The 24904-nt window shown below is 37.6% G+C and overlaps 2 protein-coding genes and 1 pseudogene across 2 annotated transcripts; 1 reads left to right on the top strand and 2 right to left on the bottom strand.

The window, feature by feature from the left end:
• Window positions 1–620: 620 nt before the first annotated feature.
• On the bottom strand, window positions 621–4548 carry LOC132606589 (fructose-bisphosphate aldolase 1, chloroplastic-like; annotated as a pseudogene).
• Window positions 4549–4692: 144 nt separating this feature from the next.
• On the bottom strand, window positions 4693–10678 carry LOC132606591 (uncharacterized). The gene is made up of 4 exons (XM_060320166.1): window positions 10522–10678; window positions 7296–7536; window positions 6439–6546; window positions 4693–5500 (listed from the first exon to the last, which is right to left on the bottom strand). Exons 2-4 carry the CDS (start codon window positions 7454–7456, stop codon window positions 4909–4911), a joined length of 861 nt encoding a protein of 286 aa, XP_060176149.1. The 5' UTR covers window positions 7457–7536; window positions 10522–10678; the 3' UTR covers window positions 4693–4908.
• A 6656-nt stretch (window positions 10679–17334) lies between these two features.
• Window positions 17335–24221, top strand: LOC132606588 (protein FMP32, mitochondrial-like). Its single transcript, XM_060320165.1, has 7 exons — window positions 17335–17874; window positions 19359–19490; window positions 19581–19640; window positions 23364–23440; window positions 23518–23574; window positions 23669–23735; window positions 23835–24221. Exons 1-7 carry the CDS (start codon window positions 17611–17613, stop codon window positions 23952–23954), a joined length of 777 nt encoding a protein of 258 aa, XP_060176148.1. The 5' UTR covers window positions 17335–17610; the 3' UTR covers window positions 23955–24221.
• Window positions 24222–24904: the final 683 nt, after the last annotated feature.

The raw sequence follows: 24904 nt of genomic DNA, 5'->3' as shown, positions 1-24904 counted from the left end.
AGCCATTTTTAACTTATTTGGGTGTTTGACAAAAATAGAAAACAACTTAAATTAAGTTAAAAAGTGCTTAAAATAAGCCAAAACCAGAAGTTGCTCAACCCCAATTTTTTTTTTTTTTTTTTTTTTTTGGCTTAAAAGCCATTATGGTTTGACCAACAACTTTACCTTTTTATCCCTTATATTTTCTATTAATTCCAATATTACCTTACTTCTAAAAACCCTTTAAGCACTTTTATCCAAACACGTGCTTATTTATAAAATAACTTTCAGCACTTAAAAAGTATTTTACTTATGCTTAAAAGCCACTTTTTTTCAGCTAATCCAAACGGGCTCTTATAGGGGAGGAGGATATACAATGTCATCCTCTTAGGGTCATTATTGAAGATTATCGATATTTGTCGGAAGTAAACTTACACCACTATTTGGAGGCAAATAAATTTGCAGATTTTCTGGGAACAAAGGTCACAAACATGCAACAGATTTACCAATCTGGGAAAACGTATCCAAGAATATGGTGTTTTTTCTCCTTGCAGATGAACAATATTAAGAAATTTATTTAGTTTCCAATGTACCAAAAAAGTAGTGTATGATTTATAAATAAAATACTACTTACTAACTAGTTTCAGTCAGCAACAAAATATATATTAATGTGGTTAGAAAGTACAAATAATCAATATCACAAAAATACTCTGCGCCTTGACTACACTGATCACAATTTTGCATTCCTCAGCTACACTATAATCATCTAGCTTATTTTCATTGAATTTTCATCACGTCTTCGTGTTCAGGACTTTGATGTCCTATAGTATACATAGCCCTTAACGAACATTCCCTGTTTAGCTTCGTCTGATTCTCCTTCGCCAGTGTATTTGCCAAGCTGAGCAAGAGAGTTGGCCTTAGCCCTGATAAGCAACGCGTCTTGAGCAGCCTTCACGTTCTCAGGGACTCCTCCCCATGTCTTCAAGCAAGTGTTTTGAAGCGCCCTAGCGTCGGAGAAGATACGTGCCACGGATTTGGAGATTGGTTCATGGCATTCAAGTTGAAGGTAGCCTCAAACTTCTGATTGTCCACCAGATAAGAACTGTTCAAATCCAAACAACACTGTACTTGTTAGCATGAGTTAAAGTAATCTCCTACCTTGTTTAAAAGTTTATGTTGTTTTTCACCTCACAAGTTCACTCATGTTTTGGTCTATTTACAACTTATGCACTTAAATAAGTTGAAACTTCTCTAGTGATGATAATCACTAGGAATTTCCAAGGAACTAGCTTAATTCAAAATCCCAAAATCCACCAAAAGCACAGGTTACTATGGTTCTTAATGTATTTTTTATATGCTTTGACAATGCATACTAGTAAATTCAAAAAGTATTCTGTTAGTTGATAAAAATTTGTTTCCAATAAGCATTAACAATTACAAAATCAATACATCTTTATGTCTTTTAGAAGCCCATGTAGAACTTGAAATTGAATTTAACTTATATACTCTTAACGGTTAAGTAATTTTTACGCTACCAGTGTAATAACCTATTGTACCAGCCAGCAAGTAGTTGCCTTATTATCATGGAAACTCGCTACACTTATTACGGACACTTACATCTTTTAAGTGATTTAACAGTAAAAATTCTATAAACCGTCCGTGTATAAAAGTTAAACTCGATTTAGTAATAGTGTAAAAATGAGGAGCAAACTTGCCATGATTCCAGGGACAGCCGGGGGGAATTCTTCTTTGGAGGAGCTTAAGCGTATAATCAGCAACATGTTCTGGAGTGGCTCTGTCTTTGCATTCAGCACCAGGAGTGACAATACTAGGCTTGAGGAGAATACCCTCAAACATGACATTGTTCTCAGCTAGGTTAAAAAAGATCTCGGCCCAAACTTTTTGCACAACCTCAAAAGTCCGGTCAATGCCATGGTCACCACCCAACAAGATTTCTGGCTCCACAATTGGGACCAAACCGCTGTCCTGAGAAATGGCAGCGTAGTGAGCTAAACCCCATTCCGCAAATAATATATATATATATACCTTGTAAACTTTGATACCAGGAACAATGTTTTGTTCAACAAGGACATCAACCATTTTGCGGCCATCAGTTGTGGACTGGTAGAGTGTCTCCTCGAAGAGAATGGCACCGCAGATGTACTCTCCTAGATCTGGAGCTTTCACAAGCAATTTCTGTAAGCTTGGCGGTTAGCCTCAGTGTTCTCTAGCCCAATGGAAGCCAGACACTTTCCGCAGGTAGCATTTGACTGGTCCTTCGCCAATATTCCACACCCTGGCGATGCAATTGTTTTCTGCACATTACCATACATAGAATAAGATCATTGTTAATTAGGAATAGTACATTAGTCCTTGAGTTAACTAATTCTTTGACATAATGTACATCTTGCTGACTTAATTTGCTTTTAACGAAATTTATTGAGTTGTAATAAAGGAATGAGGATTTAACTAATATAAACTGACAGTGTAAAGAACTTTAGCACTATCAGTGTAATTTGATCTTTTGTAGCAGGTTGCCTTCTTTATTTTCCTTGTAACTAGTTCCACATATTATGGATAGCTAACTATAGTTATCTTTTGAGTGACCTAACAGCGTAAAACTTCTATAGGGTGTAGTCTGAAGAAGCTAAACTCAAGGACTAAATGGCCAAATATTGATCGAGTTAAACTTATATACACTGCAGTGTAAGAACTGCTACAATATCAATGTATTTTAACAAGTAGCAAATAATTTACTGCATTTTTTAGATAACCAAATTAAAATTATTATTGACATAGTACGTCATAATAACAGAATTGTATATTGTTATTTGTACAACAGTTAATAGAGTAATGAAACTTACAGCGGTCTTAACGAGCCCATCAGCATAGGAAGAAGCAGCATGGACAGTGAGAGAAGGGGCAGAAATAGGGTGGCAGCGGATTACTGAGACGGAAGATTGGCGAAGAGTTTTGACCCTTAATGAACTCAGACTGTCAACAACTGGAGATGACTTTAGCAGAGATGCTGAGGCCATTTTCTTTGGTCTTTTTTTAATTTTCTCCTCAAAGCAAAAGTACTCTTACTTCAAGTACCTTATCTCAGCGTTTTCTTCAAATCTCTCTCAAAATTCTCAAGCAGTGCCAAATTTATAAGTGTGCTAAGACTGCAAGTATGTTTCACCAAATTAAGGATATCTCGTTTGAGGTTGTCATGCTTTGAACAATGTCCACTTGCTTATTTCTTTTTTGGTGCAATTCAAGTGGTTATGATGTATGGAATTATTTCCACCTCGTAAAGGATTCCCCACCATGCTATCATAGACTTTTCAGGTTATTAAACCTGAAATTTTTCACTTGCTTTGTTGGAGTTATTTGAGAGTTGAAAGTGACATCACAAATATGATATACTAGATTACAATTTAAGTTGGTTTGCTCAAATTAACGCCAGTGCCTAAACGTGAGGCTCTGATTAGCAGTCCTGTTAGTAATCAATGTTAATGGTTCTCATTCTTTTTCAGTAATGGCTGATTAAACTACAAGCTCACGGGTTCGACAAAATCCAGCTTTTCAAGGTCAAATGTTGTATTTATGTGAAAATATCAACTATAGCTAGAGTAAGATATACATTTTTGAACTCACTCTCCAAACTAAGGATTCATTTACTTGATACATGTGTCTAAATTCTGAATCCGCCACTAAACTTCAGGATGTGTTCAATAGTAATTTCCATGTTAGATCCAATAACAGCTTACTATTATTTTCTAGTACAAACACCTAAGCTTCTGCCAAAAAAAAATTGTTAACTTGCTTAACCAACTCGTTCGAGTAAATCTCATCTTCATGTTGTTCCTCTTTCCTTCCACCCATAACCATTAGGCAATAAGTTGTTTGATTTACCGGAATAGGGCCAAAAATTATCCTAACGTATGGAAAATGACTCACAAATACCCTCCATCCACCTTTTGGTCTAAAAATACCCTTAACCTTTGTTTTTGGCTCAAAAATACCCCTCAAGCCCTTTATCCCATGCTATCAAAATTCAAGATACATATGATCAACGTACAACTACAACCTACGGACTTTTTAGTGTAGTAATATTTGTTTCAGCATATCCCTGTTCATTGAACCTGGCAACTACCAAGACTGCATCACTCTCAATAGCTATCCGCCTTCGCCTGAATCACTAGCAAGACAACCCCCTATAGTAAATTGATAAAAGAGGAAGAGAAACCATCTCCCTTGTAATTAACTCTAGTCTGTTGCATGTAGTTCAAATTGCTGGGAACAAACGCAAATAACAGAAACTACTATTACTTTTTGTTGGGCATTTAATCTTAGTCCCAAAACTCATAACAGGATTTCGTACACTGGGGATGACCAATTGAAACAAAGAGCGTTGAGTGTTGACAATCGGATTAATACTACAGTAAAATCGCACCAATTTGTCCCCGACACATCAATTATAAGTAAATGCACTGGGACTAGCACATTTATACTACTAATTATATTAGCAACAAGCAGCAGCTACTTTTGGGGAATTGCCTGAAAACATTCTACCATGACGCAGAGAGCACTCCTAGGTGAATAAGCAGTAAATCTCCAACATGGCCACCAACAAATCATCAAGAATCAACAGCACAAATACCAAGGAAAAAAAAAAGCAAAATATTGGATGCCCTCATCCTTCCTACAGCTAGCAGAATCGCCAAATAAAATGCAAACACCTCACTATAGTCACATTAATGCATGTTCTTAATAGTAGTCTCATCATATCCATTCAAAAGATGTAAAGACGCACACTCAAAGCAACTAGTTTCAAAATCCGATATTTTCTGGAAAAAAAATGTCAAATCTCAATTCAAAGAGATAAGCAGAACAGGATGTGATCTCAAGTCAACCCTATTGATATGGCATGGCTTTTATCTTTCAGTACCTCCTGGGAAAACGGTCCATATACCCTCCACGGTCCATAAATCTTCCAGAGTCCATAAACCTTCCAGAGGGGCACTCATATGCTAGATGTCCTCTTCCCCCACAGTTGTGACAGATCATCAATCCCATGCAATCTCGACTCATATGGCCTACTTGCTGGCAGTTTCGACATACAATGTCCCGATATCCTCCACCTCCACCTCCACCTCCACCAAAATGACGAGCTCCACCACCCCTTTCTTCAAGAGCACCAGCCTTGGGGCAATCTCTAGCCAGATGACCGGATATATTACATAAATTGCACACAGGATCATTTGGACAATCACGTGCCAGGTGACCAGTCTTCCTACAATTTTTGCACGCCTTGTCATTGGTGCAGTCCATTGCAATATGGCCTTGCTTGAAACAGTTATTGCACAGCTTCAGGTCACCGGGAGGAAGGGGAGGAGCCGTGCAGTCTCTAGCACGATGTCCTGCCTTACCACAGGTATGGCAGATACCTTCATTTGGACAGTTTCCAGCCATATGCCCTGGTTCTCGGCAATTCCAACAAAGAGATTTTGTGCTGCACTCCGAGGCAATATGCCTGTTCAAATATTGGAGGCAAAATCAAAATTAAAGGAGTAATAAATATCACTGACCCCAATTCTCCGAACAACCATGGTTGAGAGCAATGATTAAATAAAATAAATACACCTCAAAAAAGGTGAATGAATGAATAAGCAATACATGTATCGGGAAAACCAAAGAAGGTAGTCATTTCATTAAGCAACTTGTAAATATCAGCAGTATGTTGCACATACACTGCATTTAGTTTTCTATATGCATGTCCATTCCCTTTTAAGACAATACCCGAGCTCGAGTCAGGATGTGTTGGTTACCAAGTAAAAGATCTTGTGTTTGCTTAGTGTTTCATGTTATAGTAGTGATCCTCTGTAAGCAACTAGTATGTACTTGCAGCTCTAATAAAGTAACTTGTTAAATTTGATTGTCTGATTATTTGGGTATTTTACAAGCTAAGTACTAAAAATTACTTACTAATATCTCATTTCTATATGTTGCTTCCTTACGATGTAAATGGCTCAAGTTTTCAACGAAGCATGCCCCGCTCTGTGCACTAGATTTCAGGATATCTTTCCCCCTTAGGTACCTGTAAGCTAAGACTATTCAGTCTGCTGCCCTTAAAAGGATATCAGGGTATATCTTGCCCCTTACTTACCTGTAAGCTAAGACTATTCAGTGTGCTGCCCTTAAAAGGATATCAGAGTATATCTTGGCACGTAGTTACGTGTATCAGATATCCATACCGGACTGCTGTATACTAGCAGAAAGTGATGCAAACAAGTGGGATGTGCAAGCACATATAGAATGGCAATAACACAGCATCATTAGCGGCCTCTATGATTCAATTTTAATCTGTTGCACAACAGTTTCTCCAGAACACACTAAGTAAATGCAATAGCAATGCTTCAGCTTTCCGGGCGAACAAGTAGTTAATTTAACACAGGATATTCCAATACTTACCCCGGAAGACCACAATTATGGCATATGGCAACATTGGGGCATTCCCGAGCAAAATGGCCAGGACGTTTGCAGTTCTTGCAGAGACCGCTCTGACTGAGACTGCTCTGACTGCAAAATAAAAATAAAAAAGTAATGATGGAAACCATGAGAAAAAGAGGAAATCTTTCCACCAGTCAAAAATTGTATACTCCGGATGTTAGAGAGAATTAAAAAGCAGGTAAAATAGTACACCAAGAAATCGGTGTATTATAATATATTTTGTTTCCACATTTCTTGTGAACTCATCGGAGGAATGTATGCAAATGAAACTTGAGGTATGAGGTAGTTAAATTTTGTTTAAACTCTGGCTACATAAGATCCCAAACTTCACTAGTAAAACGAAGTAAAATAGTACTATAACAGGAACATACTTTTTCAATGAGAAACCGAACAAAATTCACTTTAGCTGATAAAAAAATATAGACAAGGTAAAAATTGAGCACAATCAGTCAAGGGATACTGATTATCCAAACTTCACACTTGGAACATTTGGTTCTTACGGAAGTCTAAATTGGACAGACAAATCAGCTTCCAAACAGCCACGTCATGTGTAGTCTAGTTATTTTCTAACAGTGACGGAACAGCATTACCCCCATCCCCCTTTTTAGGATAAGGTAGCAGTGCAATCACAGGGAAATATCTTGAACAGAAATGTAAATTCAGTTCAAGACTCCAAACATGCATATCAAAACACCATTCCATGTAATATAGTAATTCGCCTCCATTTCCAAGTCAAACAGACCCAGATCTCTTTGCTTCCAGCCAGCAGGTCCTAGAATGAGAATAGCTAAACATACAAATGATTAAAACCAGAGAACCTGTAACCCCGACGTGGCTCCCGTCTATATGGTGCATCACGGTAGGAGAACCGTTGTGTACGGATTTTGCGATCCATTGGGCTCCTGCTCCTGCTCCTGCTGCCAGATCTCATATTCATTGGGCTCCTGCTTCTGCTTCGGCTTCTGCTGCCAGATCTCATAGTCAAAACCACCACAAATAAACCACCAAAAACGACCAGCTAAAATATCACCACACCACCACCCAGCTGCTGCCTCCTCCCTGTCCACCACAACCACACATCCAAGACCACATCAGTCCAAATGAACCTTTTTACTGTACTCCTTTGATTTTAAATACCAAATCCAAACACCACTACAGAGATATTATTCAATATACAAGCACCAAAAGCTTGTTGATTCAGGACATCATCTCCAGCTACATCCTCATAAGTACAGTGCATATCTATTGTGACAAACACATGCCAGCACCAGCACATAATCATTAACCACTAGTTATCATATAACAGCTGAAAATAGAGTCCCAACTTCAAAGACATATGGAGATGGTTTCCATAGCTGACAGAAAGCGCAAATGACTGTTGATAGAAGCAAAATCTTTTACCAGAAACAGCAATTAATTGTGGAGTACAGACAAGTTAAATTCAATAATATATTGTGGAAATTAGAGTTATGAAACTAGATTTTTATTGTCCCAATCAAATGCCATTTCCCTTCTTTTTAATAAATCAAATGCCATCTTCCTTCTTAGATTGGTGATAATAACAAGAGACTTTGGTGTCGAGCCAAAACCCAGTCCCAAGTGAATAGCTCCTGAAATTCCTTTATTTTCTATATATAACCCTAACCCCAAGTGTAAAGCTACTACTCTCTTTGCTTCATTTTATGTGTCTTAGTTTGAGTGGGCATCAAGTAAGAAGTTTAAGAATGTAAAGAAGACTTTTGAATCTTGTGGTCTTAAACTAAAGGTGTATATAACATACAAAAAGATGCCTTTTGAATCTTGTAGTATTAAACTTGCATGCAATTCCTGTAAAGAATTAAGGGTAAAAGGGAATGTTGAAATTAAGAAATTACGAAATATAAAAAGGTGACATTCCTTTTGAAACAGACTAAAAAAAGGAAGTACAACAACATACCCAGTGTAGTCCCACAAGTGGGGGAGACTAAAAAAGGACAGATAAATTGGAAAGGGAGAGAATATTATTTTTTTACCAGCTAGTATTTGCCTTTTTTCAGATAAAAGACCTACTAATGTTTGCCTCTTTTACTAGGTATATTAAAATTTAAGAATATCAACCCGAGTTTTTTTTTTTTTTTAATTAAGCACCGGGTGTCCGGGTCTCTTTGAGCCCCGACTAATCCCGGGGGTGCACAGGCCCTCGGCAAGGAGTTTCCCGCAAGTGCACCACGGGTAATTCAGGGTTTTACCCCAGTCCGATGACCCTCAAAAATTGTTTGCACCCAGTGGGTTTCGAACTTGAGACCTTGAAAGGGAGCACCCCAAGGCTCAAGTCAATTACCACCAGGCCAACCCCTGAGGGTTATCAACCCGAGTTAAGCTTATGTCATTCACGGAGAGCTAATGATAGAAAGGAAATGAAAACACTACTAAAAGCAAGCATCAAGAAACTCTGCACGCTTTACCATAGAGGCCTCGCAGAAGTATGTGGATCTACAATTTAACATATAACAGCTTATAAATCAACTATCTGCAACAGCACCATTCTCACCCTAATAATTTTCTGCTACTGATGCTAAACAAAGGTTACAACAGTCTCCATACACCCTACCCATCTCACTTCAAAAAAAAAGAAATCAGATTCCTACCCTTGGATATCTGTGTACATTCTTCAATACCAAAGCTCTTTGCAACTCTATCATCTCTTAACTTGAAAGGCTATCTGAGCGATGCCATCGTTTTTCTTTTTTACCTTTTTTTAAAAGAGATACAGAATGGACCCATTACATCAAACTTATACCGGTTTGAAGAGTTCCCTTTCAGCCTTTCTATTTCTGGTAAGTTCCAAAAGTATTTATTTCTGACTACTTCTCCATTTTGTTAAAAAACGAAAAAAAAAAAAAGTTAACTCTCTATATCTCAATCAGATAGTCCCTTTCACTTTCCAATGGTCAATTTTCAGTGTGTGATCGGCAGAAAATAATTCACCTCCCAGAAAATAGTAGTTATGAATCACCTCTAAGAAATTTATGTTCCAACATGACCCAAACAAATCCGGGTTAAGAACCACTCCAGCTACAATCCACCAACGAAACCTAAATCATTCAACCAATTAATCTTTAATCCCGAATTAGTTGCGCTTCCGCTATCTGAATCCTCATATCAATACCACTTTTTCGTGCCCATTTCATGTCAATGCTAATAATTAATTCGTCTATCAAGGGGCATTAAGGTGGGATAGGACCCCCAACTAAAAAATCCTAGAACATTCTAAGATGTAATTAGTCTTTTAAGTTTTAATCCCGAACTAGTTAGGCTTCCGCTATCTGAATCCTCAATAAAAATTCCACTTTTTCGCTCCCATTTCATTTCAATACTAGTAATAATTAATTCGTCTTTCATAAAAAATTAGGGCCCCAAATAAAAAAAAACCTAGAAATATTAAAAGATGCAACTGCAAGTCATTCATTAAAGAGTAAAAATAAACCCCAAAGCTAATCGAAGAAGAGGAGATAGAAACTTTAAAAAAAACATGATGAAATAAATAATTCCGAAGAAAGATATACTTGTAGGTGCTAAGTATTCCAATCAAAATTATGTTCCAATATGACCCAAAACTAATCAACGGAATAATCTTTAATCTCTTTAAATGTGAAATTAGGGTGAGATAGGACCGCAAATAAAAAACCCTAGAAACATTCAAGGATGTAACTGCCCCGATAAAATTGAAAATAGATACAGTAAAAAAGGCACTCATTAAAGAGTAAAATAAACCCCAAAGCTAATCGAAAAATAAATTATTTTTTAAAAAAAAAAAAAAAAAAAACTATTTCGTGCCCATTTCATTTCAGTAGTGGTAACTAATCCGTCTTTCATAGAAAAGTAGGGCCCCAAATAAGAAAACATTCAAAGATGTAACTGCCTAACAAAACTGAAAATGATAGTAAAGAGCTTTAACAGAGAAGATACAGTACAATTTCATTCATTAAAGAGTAAAAATAAACCCTAAAGTTAATCACATAAAGGGAAATAAAAATAGAAAAAGAGAGAGAAAGAAGATTGAACCTTGTTAATAATAGATCTGATTTAGGGATGTTGCAAAGTGCATATGAGAGAAAAAGAGGGTTACGAGAAACAAGTACAAAGCAATAGATAGATAAGGCGAGACGAAGGAAATAGCTATTTCAAGGAAGGCTTGCCCCAAAGTTGCTTTAATACCCAATATACCCTTTGGTTTTTTCTTTTTTATCAAATTGCAAATGCAAGGGTAATGAGTTCACAAATGTCTACATCGGAGGGGTGGTCTTGACTTTTTGGCCTCAAGTGAAAAAAAAAAAAAATTGAAAAATAGTCCCTGCTTTAAAAAGATTCGCTAGACAAAGATGCCCGTTGATCACATGTTTTGGTCTTATAGGCGATAGCTAGAAGTGATGCATGTTGCCAAGCAAGCATAACTTCAAGCTCTTGCTTATAAAATAGCAGTTCAGGATATTTTAAGGCAGCGAACTGCTCATTTGATCACAAGTTCTGCCTTATAAACAAAAGTTAGAAGTTATGCATGATGGGTAACAAAAGTTCTTCCTAACGAATTTTTTCAAGTTAAGGTCATTTTCTAAAGATTTTGTTTAGGGGGGCCAAAAATTCAAGACCAAACACTTTTGGGGACACCACGCATCATATCCTAAAATAGAGCGGCACGGGAATGCCAAGGCTTAACCCATTAAGATTTTTCTCAAGACGTGTAATTTTTTTTTTAGATGATCGAATAGCTTAAAACTTAGATCGTTTGGTAGCTGGTTAGAGTTATGCAGATATTCGTAATGCGGATATTAGTTACCAAGGAATCTATGTATTATTTTATGCAGCCTGATAACTTATCCTGGTCTGGGCGTGGACTGAAAAATCCAGACCATCACATTTTTATTATTTTATAAAATAACTAATCCAGGATTAGTTATGCGAACACCATCACATTTTTCAATCCACGCCCAGACCATGTTCTTCTTCAGCAAATCAGCAGCCTTCTTTGAGTAACCCGCAATGAACTTGCGATAATAGTTTGCCAACCCAAGGAATGACCTCAAGTCCTTCACATTTCGCGGCGCCGACCAATCAACAATAGCCTGCACCTTCTTTAGGTCCATCCTCATTTGGTTCTGACTGACCAAGTGCCCAAGGAATTTGATTTCCTGTTGAGCAAACTCGCATTTCTCCATCTTCACATAAAGATTGTACTCCCGCAACCGAGACAGTACCATTTTCAAGTGTCTAACATGTTCTTCCAAAGAGCAACTATAGATTACAATGTCATCTAAGTACACTACAACAAAGTCATCTAAGTACTCAAATAAAACATTGTTCATCAAATTACAGAAAGTAGCCGGGGCATTAGTTAGCCCAAACGGCATTACAAGAAATTCATATGAGCCATGTCTAGTGACACACGTAGTTTTTGATTCATCACTCTCTGTTATTCTTATTTGCCAATAACCAGACATGAGATCTAGTTTGGTGAACCAGCTCGCCTTGCACAATATATCCATGAGATCTTGCACCAATGGGACAGGATACTTGTACTTCACAGTCACTTTGTTCAGCGCCCGATAGTCTACACACATTCTCATTGACCCATCCTGTTTCTTTTGGAATAAAACAGGTGCACCATAAGGAGCTTTTAAGGGTTGAATTAGACCTACCTCTAGCAACTCATTCAATTGTTTCCGCAATTCAGCCAACTCCTTAGGAGCCATACGATAAGGAGCTTGTGTAGAGGCAATAGAACCCGGTAGTAACTCAATCTTATGATCAATATCCCTCCTTGGTGGCAACGTTTTGGGGAGATCAGGCGGCATAACATCTTTAAACTCTCTCAAAAGTTGTGCCACACAATCAGGCACTTCCACCTTTACATCAGGTTTAATCTCAACCAAAGCAGCAAGAAAAGTTTCTTCACATTTTTTCAAGCCTTATAGCAGAAATAATGGGAATCTTGTACTTACTCAATTTTTCTACCTCGCCATATGGATGAACAAACTTTATGAATCCCGCCATCTTGTCCTGCATCACCATAACTACGTCCAAGTGGGGCATCGGAACGAAGCATTTCTTCCTCAAGAAATCGATTCCAAGTATCATATCGAAATCTCCCAACGGGATCACCATCAAACTATGTTTTCCAGCCCAAGGTCTAGCAAGTACCTTCACATCATACGCCATACCTTCAATCAGTTGGGCCACTTGATTCATAGTCTTCATATAAGATAGACTCTTTGTCAACTTAAGTTCAAATTTTGCAGCAAGTTTGACATTAATAAAAGTGTGAGTAGCTCCAGTATCCACCATCGCCACTAACACTTTATCGCCAACCTTCATTTCTATGTGCAACAATGAAGAATGAGGGTTTGTTGATGACTCCCCTACTGTGTTCACTAATGAAATATGATTGTTTAAGAGTAGACCAGTGGGGTTGCCAAAGCAGCAACTACACCACCCTCCTCATTTGTGTTTGCATTTCCTGTAAGCATAATATTCACCCTTTCACGATTTAGACAACTCTTGGCCAAGTGAGGCCCACCACAAGTCCAGCAACCTTTGTCATTTGCTGAATTCTTCTTGTTCTTTGAATTTCCAGCGTCCGCAACAGCCTTTCCTTTGTCAGCACCATCTTTTCGCCCTTCCTTCCTCCCTCCACTCCCCCTTCTTTTCAGTCTTTTTCTTGGACTTAGAAGAAGTAGGATTTTCAGATAGAATTCGTGTTGAGCAAAAATCCACCAACGAATCTGCCGCTGCAATAGCACTTGGGAGCTCTTTCACATTCTGTCTCCTAAGTTAGTTTTGAGCCCATGCTTGCATCCCATAAATGAAGTTGTGCAACTTATCTTCATTCGACATATTCTGGATGTCCAACATCAAAAAAGTAAATTCCTCGATATAAGCATGAACAGAACCCGTTTGCCTCAGCCTTTTCAAGCGATCTCTAGCAATCCAAGATGCATTGCTAGGAAGGAACTGGTCACGATTTCCTTCTTTAATTTGGCCCAAGTATCAATACCTGGCCTGCCAGCACTCACATCATCCGCATCCCTAGTTCTCCACCATAATTTCACATCACCAGCCAAGTACATGGTTGTGATGTTTAACTTGTCATTTTCAGAAATACAGGCAGTTGTGAAATGTTGTTCCATATCCCACAGGTAATTTTCCAATTCCTTTGCAGATCTTGAACCAGTAAAGGCCTTAGGCTCAAGAATTTTTAACTTGGAGCGGTCATCATGGCCTGGGCCAGAACTAGCCAATGCTCTGCGCAGAACCACCACTTCCAAGTTCAGAGTTTCATTTGCCTTCCTCAAATCCTCGATTTGAACCAAGGCTTCTTCACGAAATTCATCATATCCTGTTGTTCTTAACATCATCACCTCACGAAACTGAGCAAGTTCTGTGTTTAAACCATGAATACAACTGATTATAGAAGTCATATCATCTGCATTTTCAGCCATCTCCACCAGCGCCTCCAAAGCCTCCACTTTTTCCCTCAATTCATTGTACGTAATACTTCCGCCAGCCATCGTGCCACGAACATAGCCACGCTCTGATACTAGTTGAAACAGAGGTGATTTTTTTCAGCGGCACCACTGTTCGACAGTCAGCATCACAGCCAACTTTAGCCTTCACACACTCACTTACTTTTGACACTGAAAATTATTTTTGGGTCAAGCACAATGAAAGGAACACATAAGTTTACAGGAAAATGCCCAACCTTTTTATTATCTCTCAGATATACAAAAGGATTCACGAATTTGGAGGCTTACAAAAATTGATCATGCCTTAGCCAAATTCAGACTACATAAAGGAACCTGCCAGGGGCAGTTACAAGGGGAGGGCGTGCATGGCATGTGCCAGCAGTTACATTGGGATAATGATATACAGATTCTAAGCTAACATTTCGCCCATGTGGGCAAAGCCTTCAGGAACTGGCCTCAACCGTCACACATGCCGCGCACACTGTGTAACCGATGCATGTGTCGTGCGCATGACCTAGTTGCATGTGCCGCGCGCATGCCTCGCCCATGTGCTATGCGCATGCCATTTGCCGCTATGCCTCGCGCGTGCCTTAGACTCATTTGCTCCTCATAGCTTCGCCCAACACTTAGAATATTTTTCACCCATCTTCATGCTAATGTTTTGCCTTGCCCATCTGCCTTGGCCCCAGCCAGCCCATGCCAACACCCATGTCTGTCTGCGCCAACCCACTGCCTGCACTCATGCCCGTCTGGTGCCATGCGCTTATCCGTGCCGCTGACACTCGTCAAGCTGCCTTGCCAATACCCAAGCACCTTGACTAGTTGCACACTATGCCATAGGCATGCAACCCCGCACATTGCTTTTATCACCCACATAGGGCCATGTCAAGGGGCAATGCACAAGCCCTTGACACTGCCCTCGCCCACATGCGTCTAAGTCTGAGCTTGAGGGTCTAACAAAAACCTACAATGAAGAAAGATGTGGAAAAAAAGAGAGCAATACACCATATTGCTTCATCTTAAGCCAATCACCTACTATTATTTACTCTTTTTTTGGTTTCAACATTATTTATCACAACATGAAAGTTGTTAATGACCGGAAAATGACTTCTTCGCAAGGAATGATGATGCCAATGTCGTGATCAAGGCCAAACTCCTCTTGGGAGCGACAAAGAAGACACTGAAAGTCTAAAATTCAGGTGAGTTAATAAAGAAATTGGTACGGTGTATCGTGTTCGATTCTCTCTTACGTATATAACAAAATGTCCTTTGGGGACATCAAGGGGAATAAAACTTTGATCTTCATCGTTGTAACCATGTTTCTTCCACAAACTTGAACACTTTTTCAGAATTTGCTTCAGAACTGCAGCTTGTGACAACTTATTGAAGACCATTTCGTTAATATTTCGGGTAGCTATGCTTGTAAGTTTGTGGCTGTGGGATCGCTCAGATGGTAAGCACCCTCCACCTACAACTCGAAGTTTGTGGGTTCGAGTCACTAAGGGAGCAAAACGAGGGGCTACTGGGGGAAGGGGTAAAAAAAAGTAACTATTGAAAAATGGGACCCCAAAATTTAGGGATCTAAAGAACTTGCCTTAGTGGCTTGAATATTGCGCTGAATTTTCTCAAAAAAAATAGACTGTTTCCTAGTTGAAAAATAGCTTGGAGGACACCCTAAGCAAACTGGGATTATGATTTTTTTGCTGCTTATATATACCTGGCTTTTCCGCATAATTATGTATCCTGTAATCATCTTTCATCGAGAATTAATAAGAGTTGGTGATGACCGCGGGTTTTCTTTCCCTTTGAGGGTTTCCCACATAAAATTATGTGTTGTTTCTTTTCGTTGGTATTGCTTACATATATTATATTGTTGTCTCGTAAAATGAATGTCTTGCATATTTTCTGTTATTTGGTAAATAAGCACAAATATTACTCCAAAAGCATTTGATAGGAGTATTAATCATGGTAAACACTATGGGAGTGAGAGTGGGAGTGGAGGTGGAATGTGTTGGAGGATGGGGAAGACACAATTAATCCTGAATGCTACTTGTAAGACTTATTTTTCCTACTTTCATTAAAAAGTCATTTCATCAATTTTAAGAAACTTATTTTTCTAAACAAATATTTTCTACTCCCTCCGTCCATTTTTACTTGTCCTGTATTGACTTTTGGCACACCTTTAAGGAGTAATAAATAGAATGAAAATTTTACTATATCACCCCTAATTATTACTAAATCATCCAATGACCGAAACCAATCAAACATACTTTAAAATTGTGCAGCCACTAACAATTTCTTGAAGTTTCGAACTCAATAATTAATAATAAGTTCAAAATAGGTATGAAATAGTAAATTATTTCTTCATTTTTCAAACTGGACAAATAAAAGTAGATTTTGGATGAGATGTTGAAAAATTATCTTCAAATATCTGTTTGGCCATAGATTTTGGATCAGATTTTGAAAATATGTCTTCAAAAAATGTTCAAGTTCCAAAAACTGGTCCAGTTTTTGAATTTTTGGGACTTCCCCTTACAAAACTTTTTTTTTTCAAGTAACATACATATCAAAACACAACTTCAAAAACTCTAATTTTCAAGTCTCAATTTCAATGTTGTTGGAGTGGAGAGCAGCTGAGCAACATAAGTTGCCTCTGACCAGTGAAAAAAGTTGTATGAACTTTTATGGTAAAAATCGAGCAACATAAAAAATTTTGGGGTAAAAATTGAAAACAAAAGTAACGGTCCAAAACAGAAAAAGTGAAAAACAAGGTTTTGGTTGTTTTACAAAGAGTTAAGGATCAAAAACACACCTCAAGTATTTTTTTTTTTTTTGAGTTTCCTACCTGAACTATCAGGCGTGAGTGTCCTACCTAAATGATCACCAACTAATTTGCAGAACACACCCCAACTATCAGTTGATCACTTTTCCTACTTGAACTATTTCCAACTAGTTTGCAACACACATCATTAAAAGCGAACAACTTATAGTTGATGTGTGTTTTGCAAATTAGTTGGTACTAGTTTAGGTAGGAAAAGTGACTAACTGATAGTTGAGGTGTGTTGTACAAACTAGTTGGTGATAGTTTAGGTAGGAAGCTCTCATTTCTGATAGTAAAAAAAAAGTGATAATTGAGGTGTGTTTTTAACCATTATGTCTTTTTTCAAATTCTAATCAAGTTGTATCTGGGTGAAGCTGGCGAAACACCATAAAGCGAAAAGATATTCCAGAAAATAGGGAATAATTCTCGTGGCCAAACGAGAGCTTAGTCAAATACCAAAAACACCCCAAGTTGTCTTTTCCAATACGAAACCTAAAAGCATATCTTCCTCGTGCATAAAATGACCCATACGAAATTACCAACAAAGTATACAAAAGTCGTTTGGCAAGCAAGCAACAATAAATATAAAAACCTTAAAAAAGAAACCCACCATTGATTCATCAAACAAATCTAACTACCCCTCTTCTCCTTGAATCTCTCTTTTTCGCCGCCTCTCAAAAAAACAATACTCCCAAACGCGCCATTTCTCAAAAGTTTGACCTTTTAACACTTTGTTTAAAATCTAACCACACATTCCTTATTCCTATCGATGCACCTTGTTCCAAGATTTTAACTGTAGATTTTGAGAAATTAATGGCTGTTGTGAAACGTGTGGCTCAATTAGGTGCTAATTGTGGGATTAGATTTTCTAAATCTCAAGGGATTAATAGTGCATCTAAAGTTTGTGGTGCAGCTAATTTGTTGATTGATAGGTCACAATCCAACGGTGGTTCAGTTAATTTTTACAGTTCAGTTTCGTCGTATAAATCGTGTGTTAATAAGTTTGACTATAGGCAAATCTCGCAGCTTGCTAAACCTAATGCCCAACGTGCATTTCTTGTTGATACATTAGCTCTGGTAATTCATCCTCCTCTTTATTTGTTTATAATTTGTTGTATTGCAATGAAATGATCGCAGTAATGATGTGGCGGAATCAGGATTTTTATTTTCATTAAGGGGTTCAAAAAATGTAAAGTGAACACACGAAGAAGTCAAGGGTTCAACATCTACTAAATATATATTTTAAAAATAATAATTAACCATGTATAAACAATGTAATTTTTCGCCTAAAGGGGTTCGGATGAACCCCCTTGGCTCCGCCACTGGTTCCAAGTATGTAAATAGTATTTCAAGAAACTTAAAAGCTTGTGTGTCCGAATTCACGGTCAAAGTTTAGAAGTTTGAATCTTGAAATTCCAACCGTGCCACATAAATTGGGACATAGGGAGCATTTATAATCTGTTGCATCGGTATCTGTGAGATCAGAAAGGACATGGAGGAAGCGTAGTTTTCCCTATTTTTTAAAATTGAGGAGGAATACAAGTAGATGAGTTTTTTTTTTGGTGTCTCAGTTATTTGTCTTTAGCTTCCAAGTTTAGATTTTTATTAGTTTTCGTGTTGCAGGGGAGGATTCTGATTTTATTGATTTTTTTTTTTTAAATTTCTAAGCAATTGTACTGTCAGAAGTTTCTGGAAAGAATTTCCAAGAGTCAGGTGTTTGGATTGAAAAATAAGGTGAAACCAAATTGTTTTGGTCTTGGTGGACTTAAAACCACTGAAAAAAAAAGTTGTTTTCATTCCAGAAATCAACTCCAAAACCAATTTTGAGCATGGCGCTTCCATAATGGAGGTCTTAGGTTCAAAACCCATTGCCTACAACATCAGGGGATTTGCCTTCTAGGTCGAGCTCGTCGCAAGGGGCTTGCCTAGTGCGGGTTATCTCTTCTGTGTGGTTTGCGGGCTATTACACAGGAGGGGAGTTTACCCTGTGCGCACCCGAAGGGTAGCGGTTGCGGGTTCCCTTGTCATAAAAAATATCATAACTTACTTCCATGCCGGACTTTAACCTTGAATTGGTGCCTAGGCCGACTGAATATTGCAGATCGAAGGGCAATGTGATGCTCGTCAAGCCCAATAAAGCAATTAAGTGTTGTTATGGTAGACTTGGGACTGCTGACTATTTTTATAAGTGGGATCGGGGGAATTTCAGGGGGACTTGTTCAAAACATTAACTTCTTTTCAATTGTCTAAGTTGCAACCTGTTCTCTCCAAAAGAGGAGTGCTTCATCTTCCCGCCAAAGATGAATTTTGAATTTGGATCTTGATCTATTTGACGTTGTTCCTTTTAATCATAGTCAGTAGTTTTTTTTTTTTTTTTCATTCCCAAAACCAATACGTTCAAAACCAAATAAAAAAGCCACTAAACTTGTGGTTCTTTTTGAGTTTGTGTATTTGCTTCTAACCATTTCGTGGTGAACTAGGATACTTTGCAAGGCTAGAGACTACTGGTTTGTTATTGTTGATATGAATTATAGAAATTTAGAGATCTGGTTTGCTGGCAGGTTAGGAGATTAGAAGCTAAAGGTGTACCATCAGAACAAGCAGAAGCAATAACATCTGTTATCACTGAAGTTCTAAATGACAGCTTGGAAAATGTAGCTCATTCTTTTGTTTCACGATCTGAGATGCAGAAAGTAAGACTTTACACAAGATCTTATGTTGTATAACAATGTGCCCATCTCCACTACGCTGAATAATTATTTTCTGTGCTTTTGCCTTTGTAGTCTGAGATGCTTCAAGAAGGCAACCTTTCCAAGTTTAAGTCTGAAGTACAAAGCTCTCAGGTACAAAATTGTCATGAAGCTGTGTTAGTTGTGCATATTGGTATTCTAAAAATCTTCAACTATTTTAGCTGTCTAGGTATTCTCTTTGTCTTGTGCTAGGGGAGGGTGTATTTCTTCTGTTTGTAGGTTTTTTTTTTTTTGATATGGTACTGTTTGTATAATATTTAGCTTGCCCTTAATCAAATCTGCTATAGGTGATTTTCTCTGCCTAGACAAATGAGTAAGCTTGCTTCATACACTGCTTTTGGATTATAGTGCTGTAAGACGTCTGCTTATGTGTATGAAGTCCTGCAACATAGTTATCTTTTCAACATATAAAAAAAAAGCATATTCAAGCTGTTATTAGGACCTATATCCTTAGCCATCCTCCGGTGCTTTGACTTTTATTAATGCAAGTGATATATTTCTTCAGTGATGATAACTGTAAGATTGATAACTTCATTAGGAAAAGCTTTAGTTTTTTTGTGAGTTGTGAAAGAATATGATACTGCTGTTGAATTCATGAAACTTAATTGTCAAAAAACAAAAAAGGAAAAAAAAAAAAACAGAATACGGCATTCAGGTCAGCTCATGGTGCAAAAAATGTAGCATAAAGGGGCATAGCATAAGCTATGTATTTCTATTGTCATCATATGACAAGTATAACAGTTAACTCTTCTGTCTCCACATCAGGATGTAAGTGGAGATTCTATGTTATGGTATGGCGTTTGATCTGTCTTGGCTTCTAAAGTAAATTCACCTGATTGATTTCGCTCTAATCCTGTACCCTTCGTTTCGTAGCTTTTTTGGGTTTTCTTTCCTGGTGGTGGTGGTTGGGGGAGGGGTTGGTTGGTTGGTTTGACAGACCAATCTAAGTTACTGAACCTTTGATCTATGCATTAAGTATAACTAGTATTGTTCTCTTATCACTACCTGCAGATATTGTGGTTCATGAAGATTTTTGACCTCTTTTGCCCACCTAAAATAGGCAGCTCATTAACCCAATGACCAAATTAGAAAAAATTTCCACTAACTCACATGCCAAGGTCATATAAGTGTTACTTGACCTGTGCTTTTCCTGATATCTGTTATTAGGCCGTAATAATTCTTCAAATCAGCTGATGCTGAAATTGTTTAAGTTTAGTGAAATAGTACCACTAAATGCTTGAATTTTTTGAATGTCCTTCTGGTTAGACTGAACGAGGGTTCTGCCAAATTTGACATTTATAGGTTGAAATCTTACAATTTCAAAAGGCAATTAAGTTAAGCCACCATCAGCTTGTGTTAGATTAAGAAGTATTCATTTCAATATTCACCAAATTCCTGACAAACACGAGGTTGTGCTAGAAGTTGATTGAAAATGGACACATTCCTCATTTTCACAAGCTAGGCATGAACCCTGCAAATGTGTGTTTCTTTCATAAGTAACATCCTGTAAGGAGTAAGAGATCGTAATTTAATGTAAGATTCTTTCAAGTTTTTTTTTTTTTTTTTGATGATTTATGGAAGAAGATTTAGTGTGTAGACATTCCATAACATCCTACAATTTTGCCACTGTTTGCTTAAAAAGAGGAGAAACTCTAACTTCAGAGATTATTCCTTCTTTTAATTGAGGAGGTTATTCCCTGTCATTCAAAACACATCAAGCAGATTCATATGGGTACTTGGAAATGGAGACACCAAATCAGTGATACCATATTTCAGATGAAGAGCGTAATTTGGCTATGCTGCCGTTTAAGTTTAACTGTAATACAGATCAACATCGGATACTCTTTACGTTAAGACGTGATATGATCCTAACCCGCTTGTATGAAGAAGCAATGACTTCTTGGAAAAAAGATGAAGTAAAAATGTCAAATCAAATGAACAAGTTGGGTCAGCTGGCTCTGTCTAGTAGTTTTTACTTTATCGACAAAGTATTTTAATTAAAACTAGTTGTCTTTGAAGGGAGCTTTGGCTCAGCTCTGATAGCTGCACAGAAGAGGAGTTACATCCTCAAGTGTGAGGGATCAAAACAGTAAACAAGAACGTACCCAGTGAATTTCCATAGAGCGGGGAGGGATCAAACAGTAGAACCAAAAATCTAGCTGGCAACGACAACAACATACCCAGTGCAATCCACAAGTGGGGTCTGGGGAGGGTAGAGTGTATGCAGACTTTATCCCTACCTTGGGAGGTAGAGAGGCTGTTTCCGGAAGACCCCCCCGGCTCAAGAAAAAGCATGACAAAAAAGGTCAGATAAGAACTGACGAAAGTAAAGAAGCCATGGCAAAATACTATAGATAAGCATTATGAAGAAAAGTAACAGTAACTGCAAAAGGAAGTACAAGAGACATCAGATAGTAACAGAAAATCAAAGGGCAGGAATTGATAAGGATGACATAAATATTTAGAATTTTGATTTGTGGTGAGTGGGTCGAATTGATTGCCTGATTGGAGACAATGTTTTCAAAGATATCACGGCAGTTCTATTTTCTTCCTTTGCCAGGAAGCATCTTTAAGCAGCAATTAGCTTATTTACTTCGACTAATCAGGATGTTGGAAATCATCAACACAAGACTAAATCTTTTTCTGATAAACAATACTCCAAAACTTTTTGAAAGTGAGATAAGCATTACTGATGGCACATACAGCATTGTGATGGTTTGCGCAAAATTTCAGCCTTGCCTAAATGACCATATTGTGTTCAACACAGTATGAGACAGATAGCAGAACAGATGCGTCTTGCTTGGATCTAAACCTTCCCGAAATTTCCTTAACATTGGGTAATCGAGGAGGAAAAGAAGGTGGCAATTCAAAACGGTACAGAATGTAGGTGTTTATCTATGTGCTTTTTGGGGAATCATTTACAGGATACTCCCTCCAACTGGAATTGTGTGAGCACATTAACTAGTTGCTGTTTCTCAAAATAGTATCTATTTGCTCTAGTGCTGCTACATGCGTGATGTATACTGCCAGAAACTAAATCCAACTTAAATTTCACTTTTCAGTACAATTTCCTATTACCTGTTCTTATAACCTAAAAAGTTATTTGTGACTCACATGTTTCACGTATAGCATTTATCAGTTTTCAGCTTTAATTCTATTGACTAGGGCAAGATAAAGAGGTGATGTTCAGTTCGGATTATTTGTATTTTACGAACTGCTGGTAAATGATTGCAAACTCATAGCAATTTACTTGAAAGGCTGTCTTTTACTTCAAAAACATTTGGTATGCTTATCTTGGTTTGTTTTGGACATTTGTGATTGATGCATAATGGGATTTGATAAAGCATTAGAATCTAGTAGACTGTGACAGAGCTAAAGAAAAGGAATGGGAGTTCCATTGAATCTCCTTTGACAAAAAATGATATTGTGCAAGTAGGGTAAAAACAAATTCTTTTGTATTTATATGAATTGTTGAATCCCCTTAACACAAGGAAATCTTCTGGTGGAGTAGCAAAGGTGGTTCAAAAATTGCTTTAGGTCATAGGTTCAAATCCCTGTAGCATTTTTGCATTTTTGGGAATCCTATTGCTTGAATTCCTGGTCCCACCACTGCTAGTAGATTTATGTCCTAGCTTCTGAACATTGGCTGAAGGGATGAGGTGGATTACTTCAAACTCAGTTTGTTGGACAGATGATTATTGCATTATGGTTGTACTAATATATGTTCATGATATATATTTTTGTTGTACGCCTGAACGAGCTTTGGTTTGAGTTTGACATATGGGATTCACACCGATTAAATAATATTTGTTGCAGGAACATCATTTTTCTCTGCAGCAACGTGAAACTGAAAAGCTTCGGAATGACATTGAAAAAATGCGTAGTGAACTAAGGTACAATTGAATTGTAGAAAAATTGATTCATACTTTTGAGTGCTAGTTTTATTAACAACTACTATTTGTTCAAATAGATATGAGGTTGACAAGCTTACTGCCGGCCAACGTTTGGATTTAAATCTTGAAAGAGGGTAAGGCTTGAAGAGTTTCAGATGCTAGTGAATGGTTAGGTTGTTCATTTTCTAACCCCCTGATGATTGATTGCGGTCATTCTAAATTGTGTAGACGCATTCGTGATGAGTTTAACAATCAAAATGCAGAAACTACAAATCTTACAAATAAGCTTGACCGAGTAAGTGTTTGCTCTTGCGTACTTAGAGCGTGAACGTTCTTTAAACTCAATTCATCCTGTGAATAATATTTTTTTTCCTCTTGCTTAATACATGTATAGGAAATTCATGCATTGAGGGCGCAAATTGAAGCTTCAAAATATGAAGTGATTAAATACTGTATAGGTACACTTGTCTCTATCTCGGCTGTTGGTCTTGCAGTGTTACGGTTATATACCTAAGATATTCAGAAGATATTTGTTGCTGAATATTTATCTGAGCTCGGGTGCTCAGATGTTGACTGTATTCTTTTAAGAAGCTTGAATAGAGATCAACCACATTGTTAAACCGCTGAAATATTCACAACTTGGTAGATAGGTTAACAATTGTATTCATTTTCTTTCAAGCTTGTTCATTTGTTTAGATTTAAGGGGGTTACCGCACATTCAATGTTTGCTATGGAAATATTTCAAAATTTAGGAGGTTGATGTAATCTTTCTGCTGTCTTAGTCGTTTTCAACATGTTTTCCTTTCTTGTTCAATAATTTGATTGGCAATGTGTTTTACCTCTCTTGTTCAGGTTATAATACCTTATGTGTAGTAGAAAGCCATTTTTTGTTGACTTCTAAATAACAAGATTGTGTAAATATTGTTTTGCACCGTGTTGTAAAATTTAAATAACGCGTATACCATCTTCCACTCAAAAATCATGTGCAAAAAGTGATGATTGATTTGTCGTTTGAGTTAATAGCAAACCCGTGTTACTTCCTAACCGCAATCTAACACCGGTCTGCCCAACTCAAATTGATATGGAAATGAACAGTTTTTTTTTTTTTTTGGGAATTGAATCTTTCTTTTTTACTATTTGGGGTTGTATACCCCTTTTCAGTTCTGGTGCCAAACTTGTACTACAACGGGTTGTGTAACAGTAGTATCTGTTGAAATGGTCGCATCCGAATGGGAATTATTCTTGGTGGTGGACCAGAAAATAATCGGTGGAAAATATATACAAATTAAATTAATGAGTTAGGCAGATGTACAGGGTGCTAAATATGCTAAGCCACTAGTATCTATTTGCTAAAAAGCTAATCACAACAAATGCAACGTGAAACCGAAATTACATCCCAACTCCTAGTACGAGGAAACGACCTAATCCCAAATAAACGGGAGCAAGCATTGGAAAAACAGGAAC

The sequence above is a fragment of the Lycium barbarum genome, chromosome 8 (assembly GCF_019175385.1).
Source record: "Lycium barbarum isolate Lr01 chromosome 8, ASM1917538v2, whole genome shotgun sequence".
Taxonomy (NCBI): Eukaryota; Viridiplantae; Streptophyta; class Magnoliopsida; order Solanales; family Solanaceae; genus Lycium; species Lycium barbarum.
This window is presented reverse-complemented; position numbering and strand designations above follow the sequence as displayed.

Bases quoted from the DNA above. Each gene is read 5' to 3' on its own strand.
- LOC132606591 (XM_060320166.1), bottom strand. From the start codon at position 7,456: ATGAGATCTGGCAGCAGAAGCCGAAGCAGAAGCAGGAGCCCAATGAAT. The intron at 6,547-7,295 runs GTTCTCTGGTTT...TTTATTTTGCAG, and splicing joins GAGCCACGTCGGGGTTACAG to TCAGAGCAGTCTCAGTCAGA. The intron at 5,501-6,438 runs GTAAGTATTGGA...ATATTTGAACAG, and splicing joins CATAATTGTGGTCTTCCGGG to GCATATTGCCTCGGAGTGCA.
- LOC132606588 (XM_060320165.1), top strand. From the start codon at position 17,611: ATGGCTGTTGTGAAACGTGTGGCTCAATTAGGTGCTAATTGTGGGATT. The intron at 17,875-19,358 runs GTAATTCATCCT...GTTTGCTGGCAG, and splicing joins TTGTTGATACATTAGCTCTG to GTTAGGAGATTAGAAGCTAA. The intron at 23,736-23,834 runs GTAAGTGTTTGC...ATACATGTATAG, and splicing joins TTACAAATAAGCTTGACCGA to GAAATTCATGCATTGAGGGC.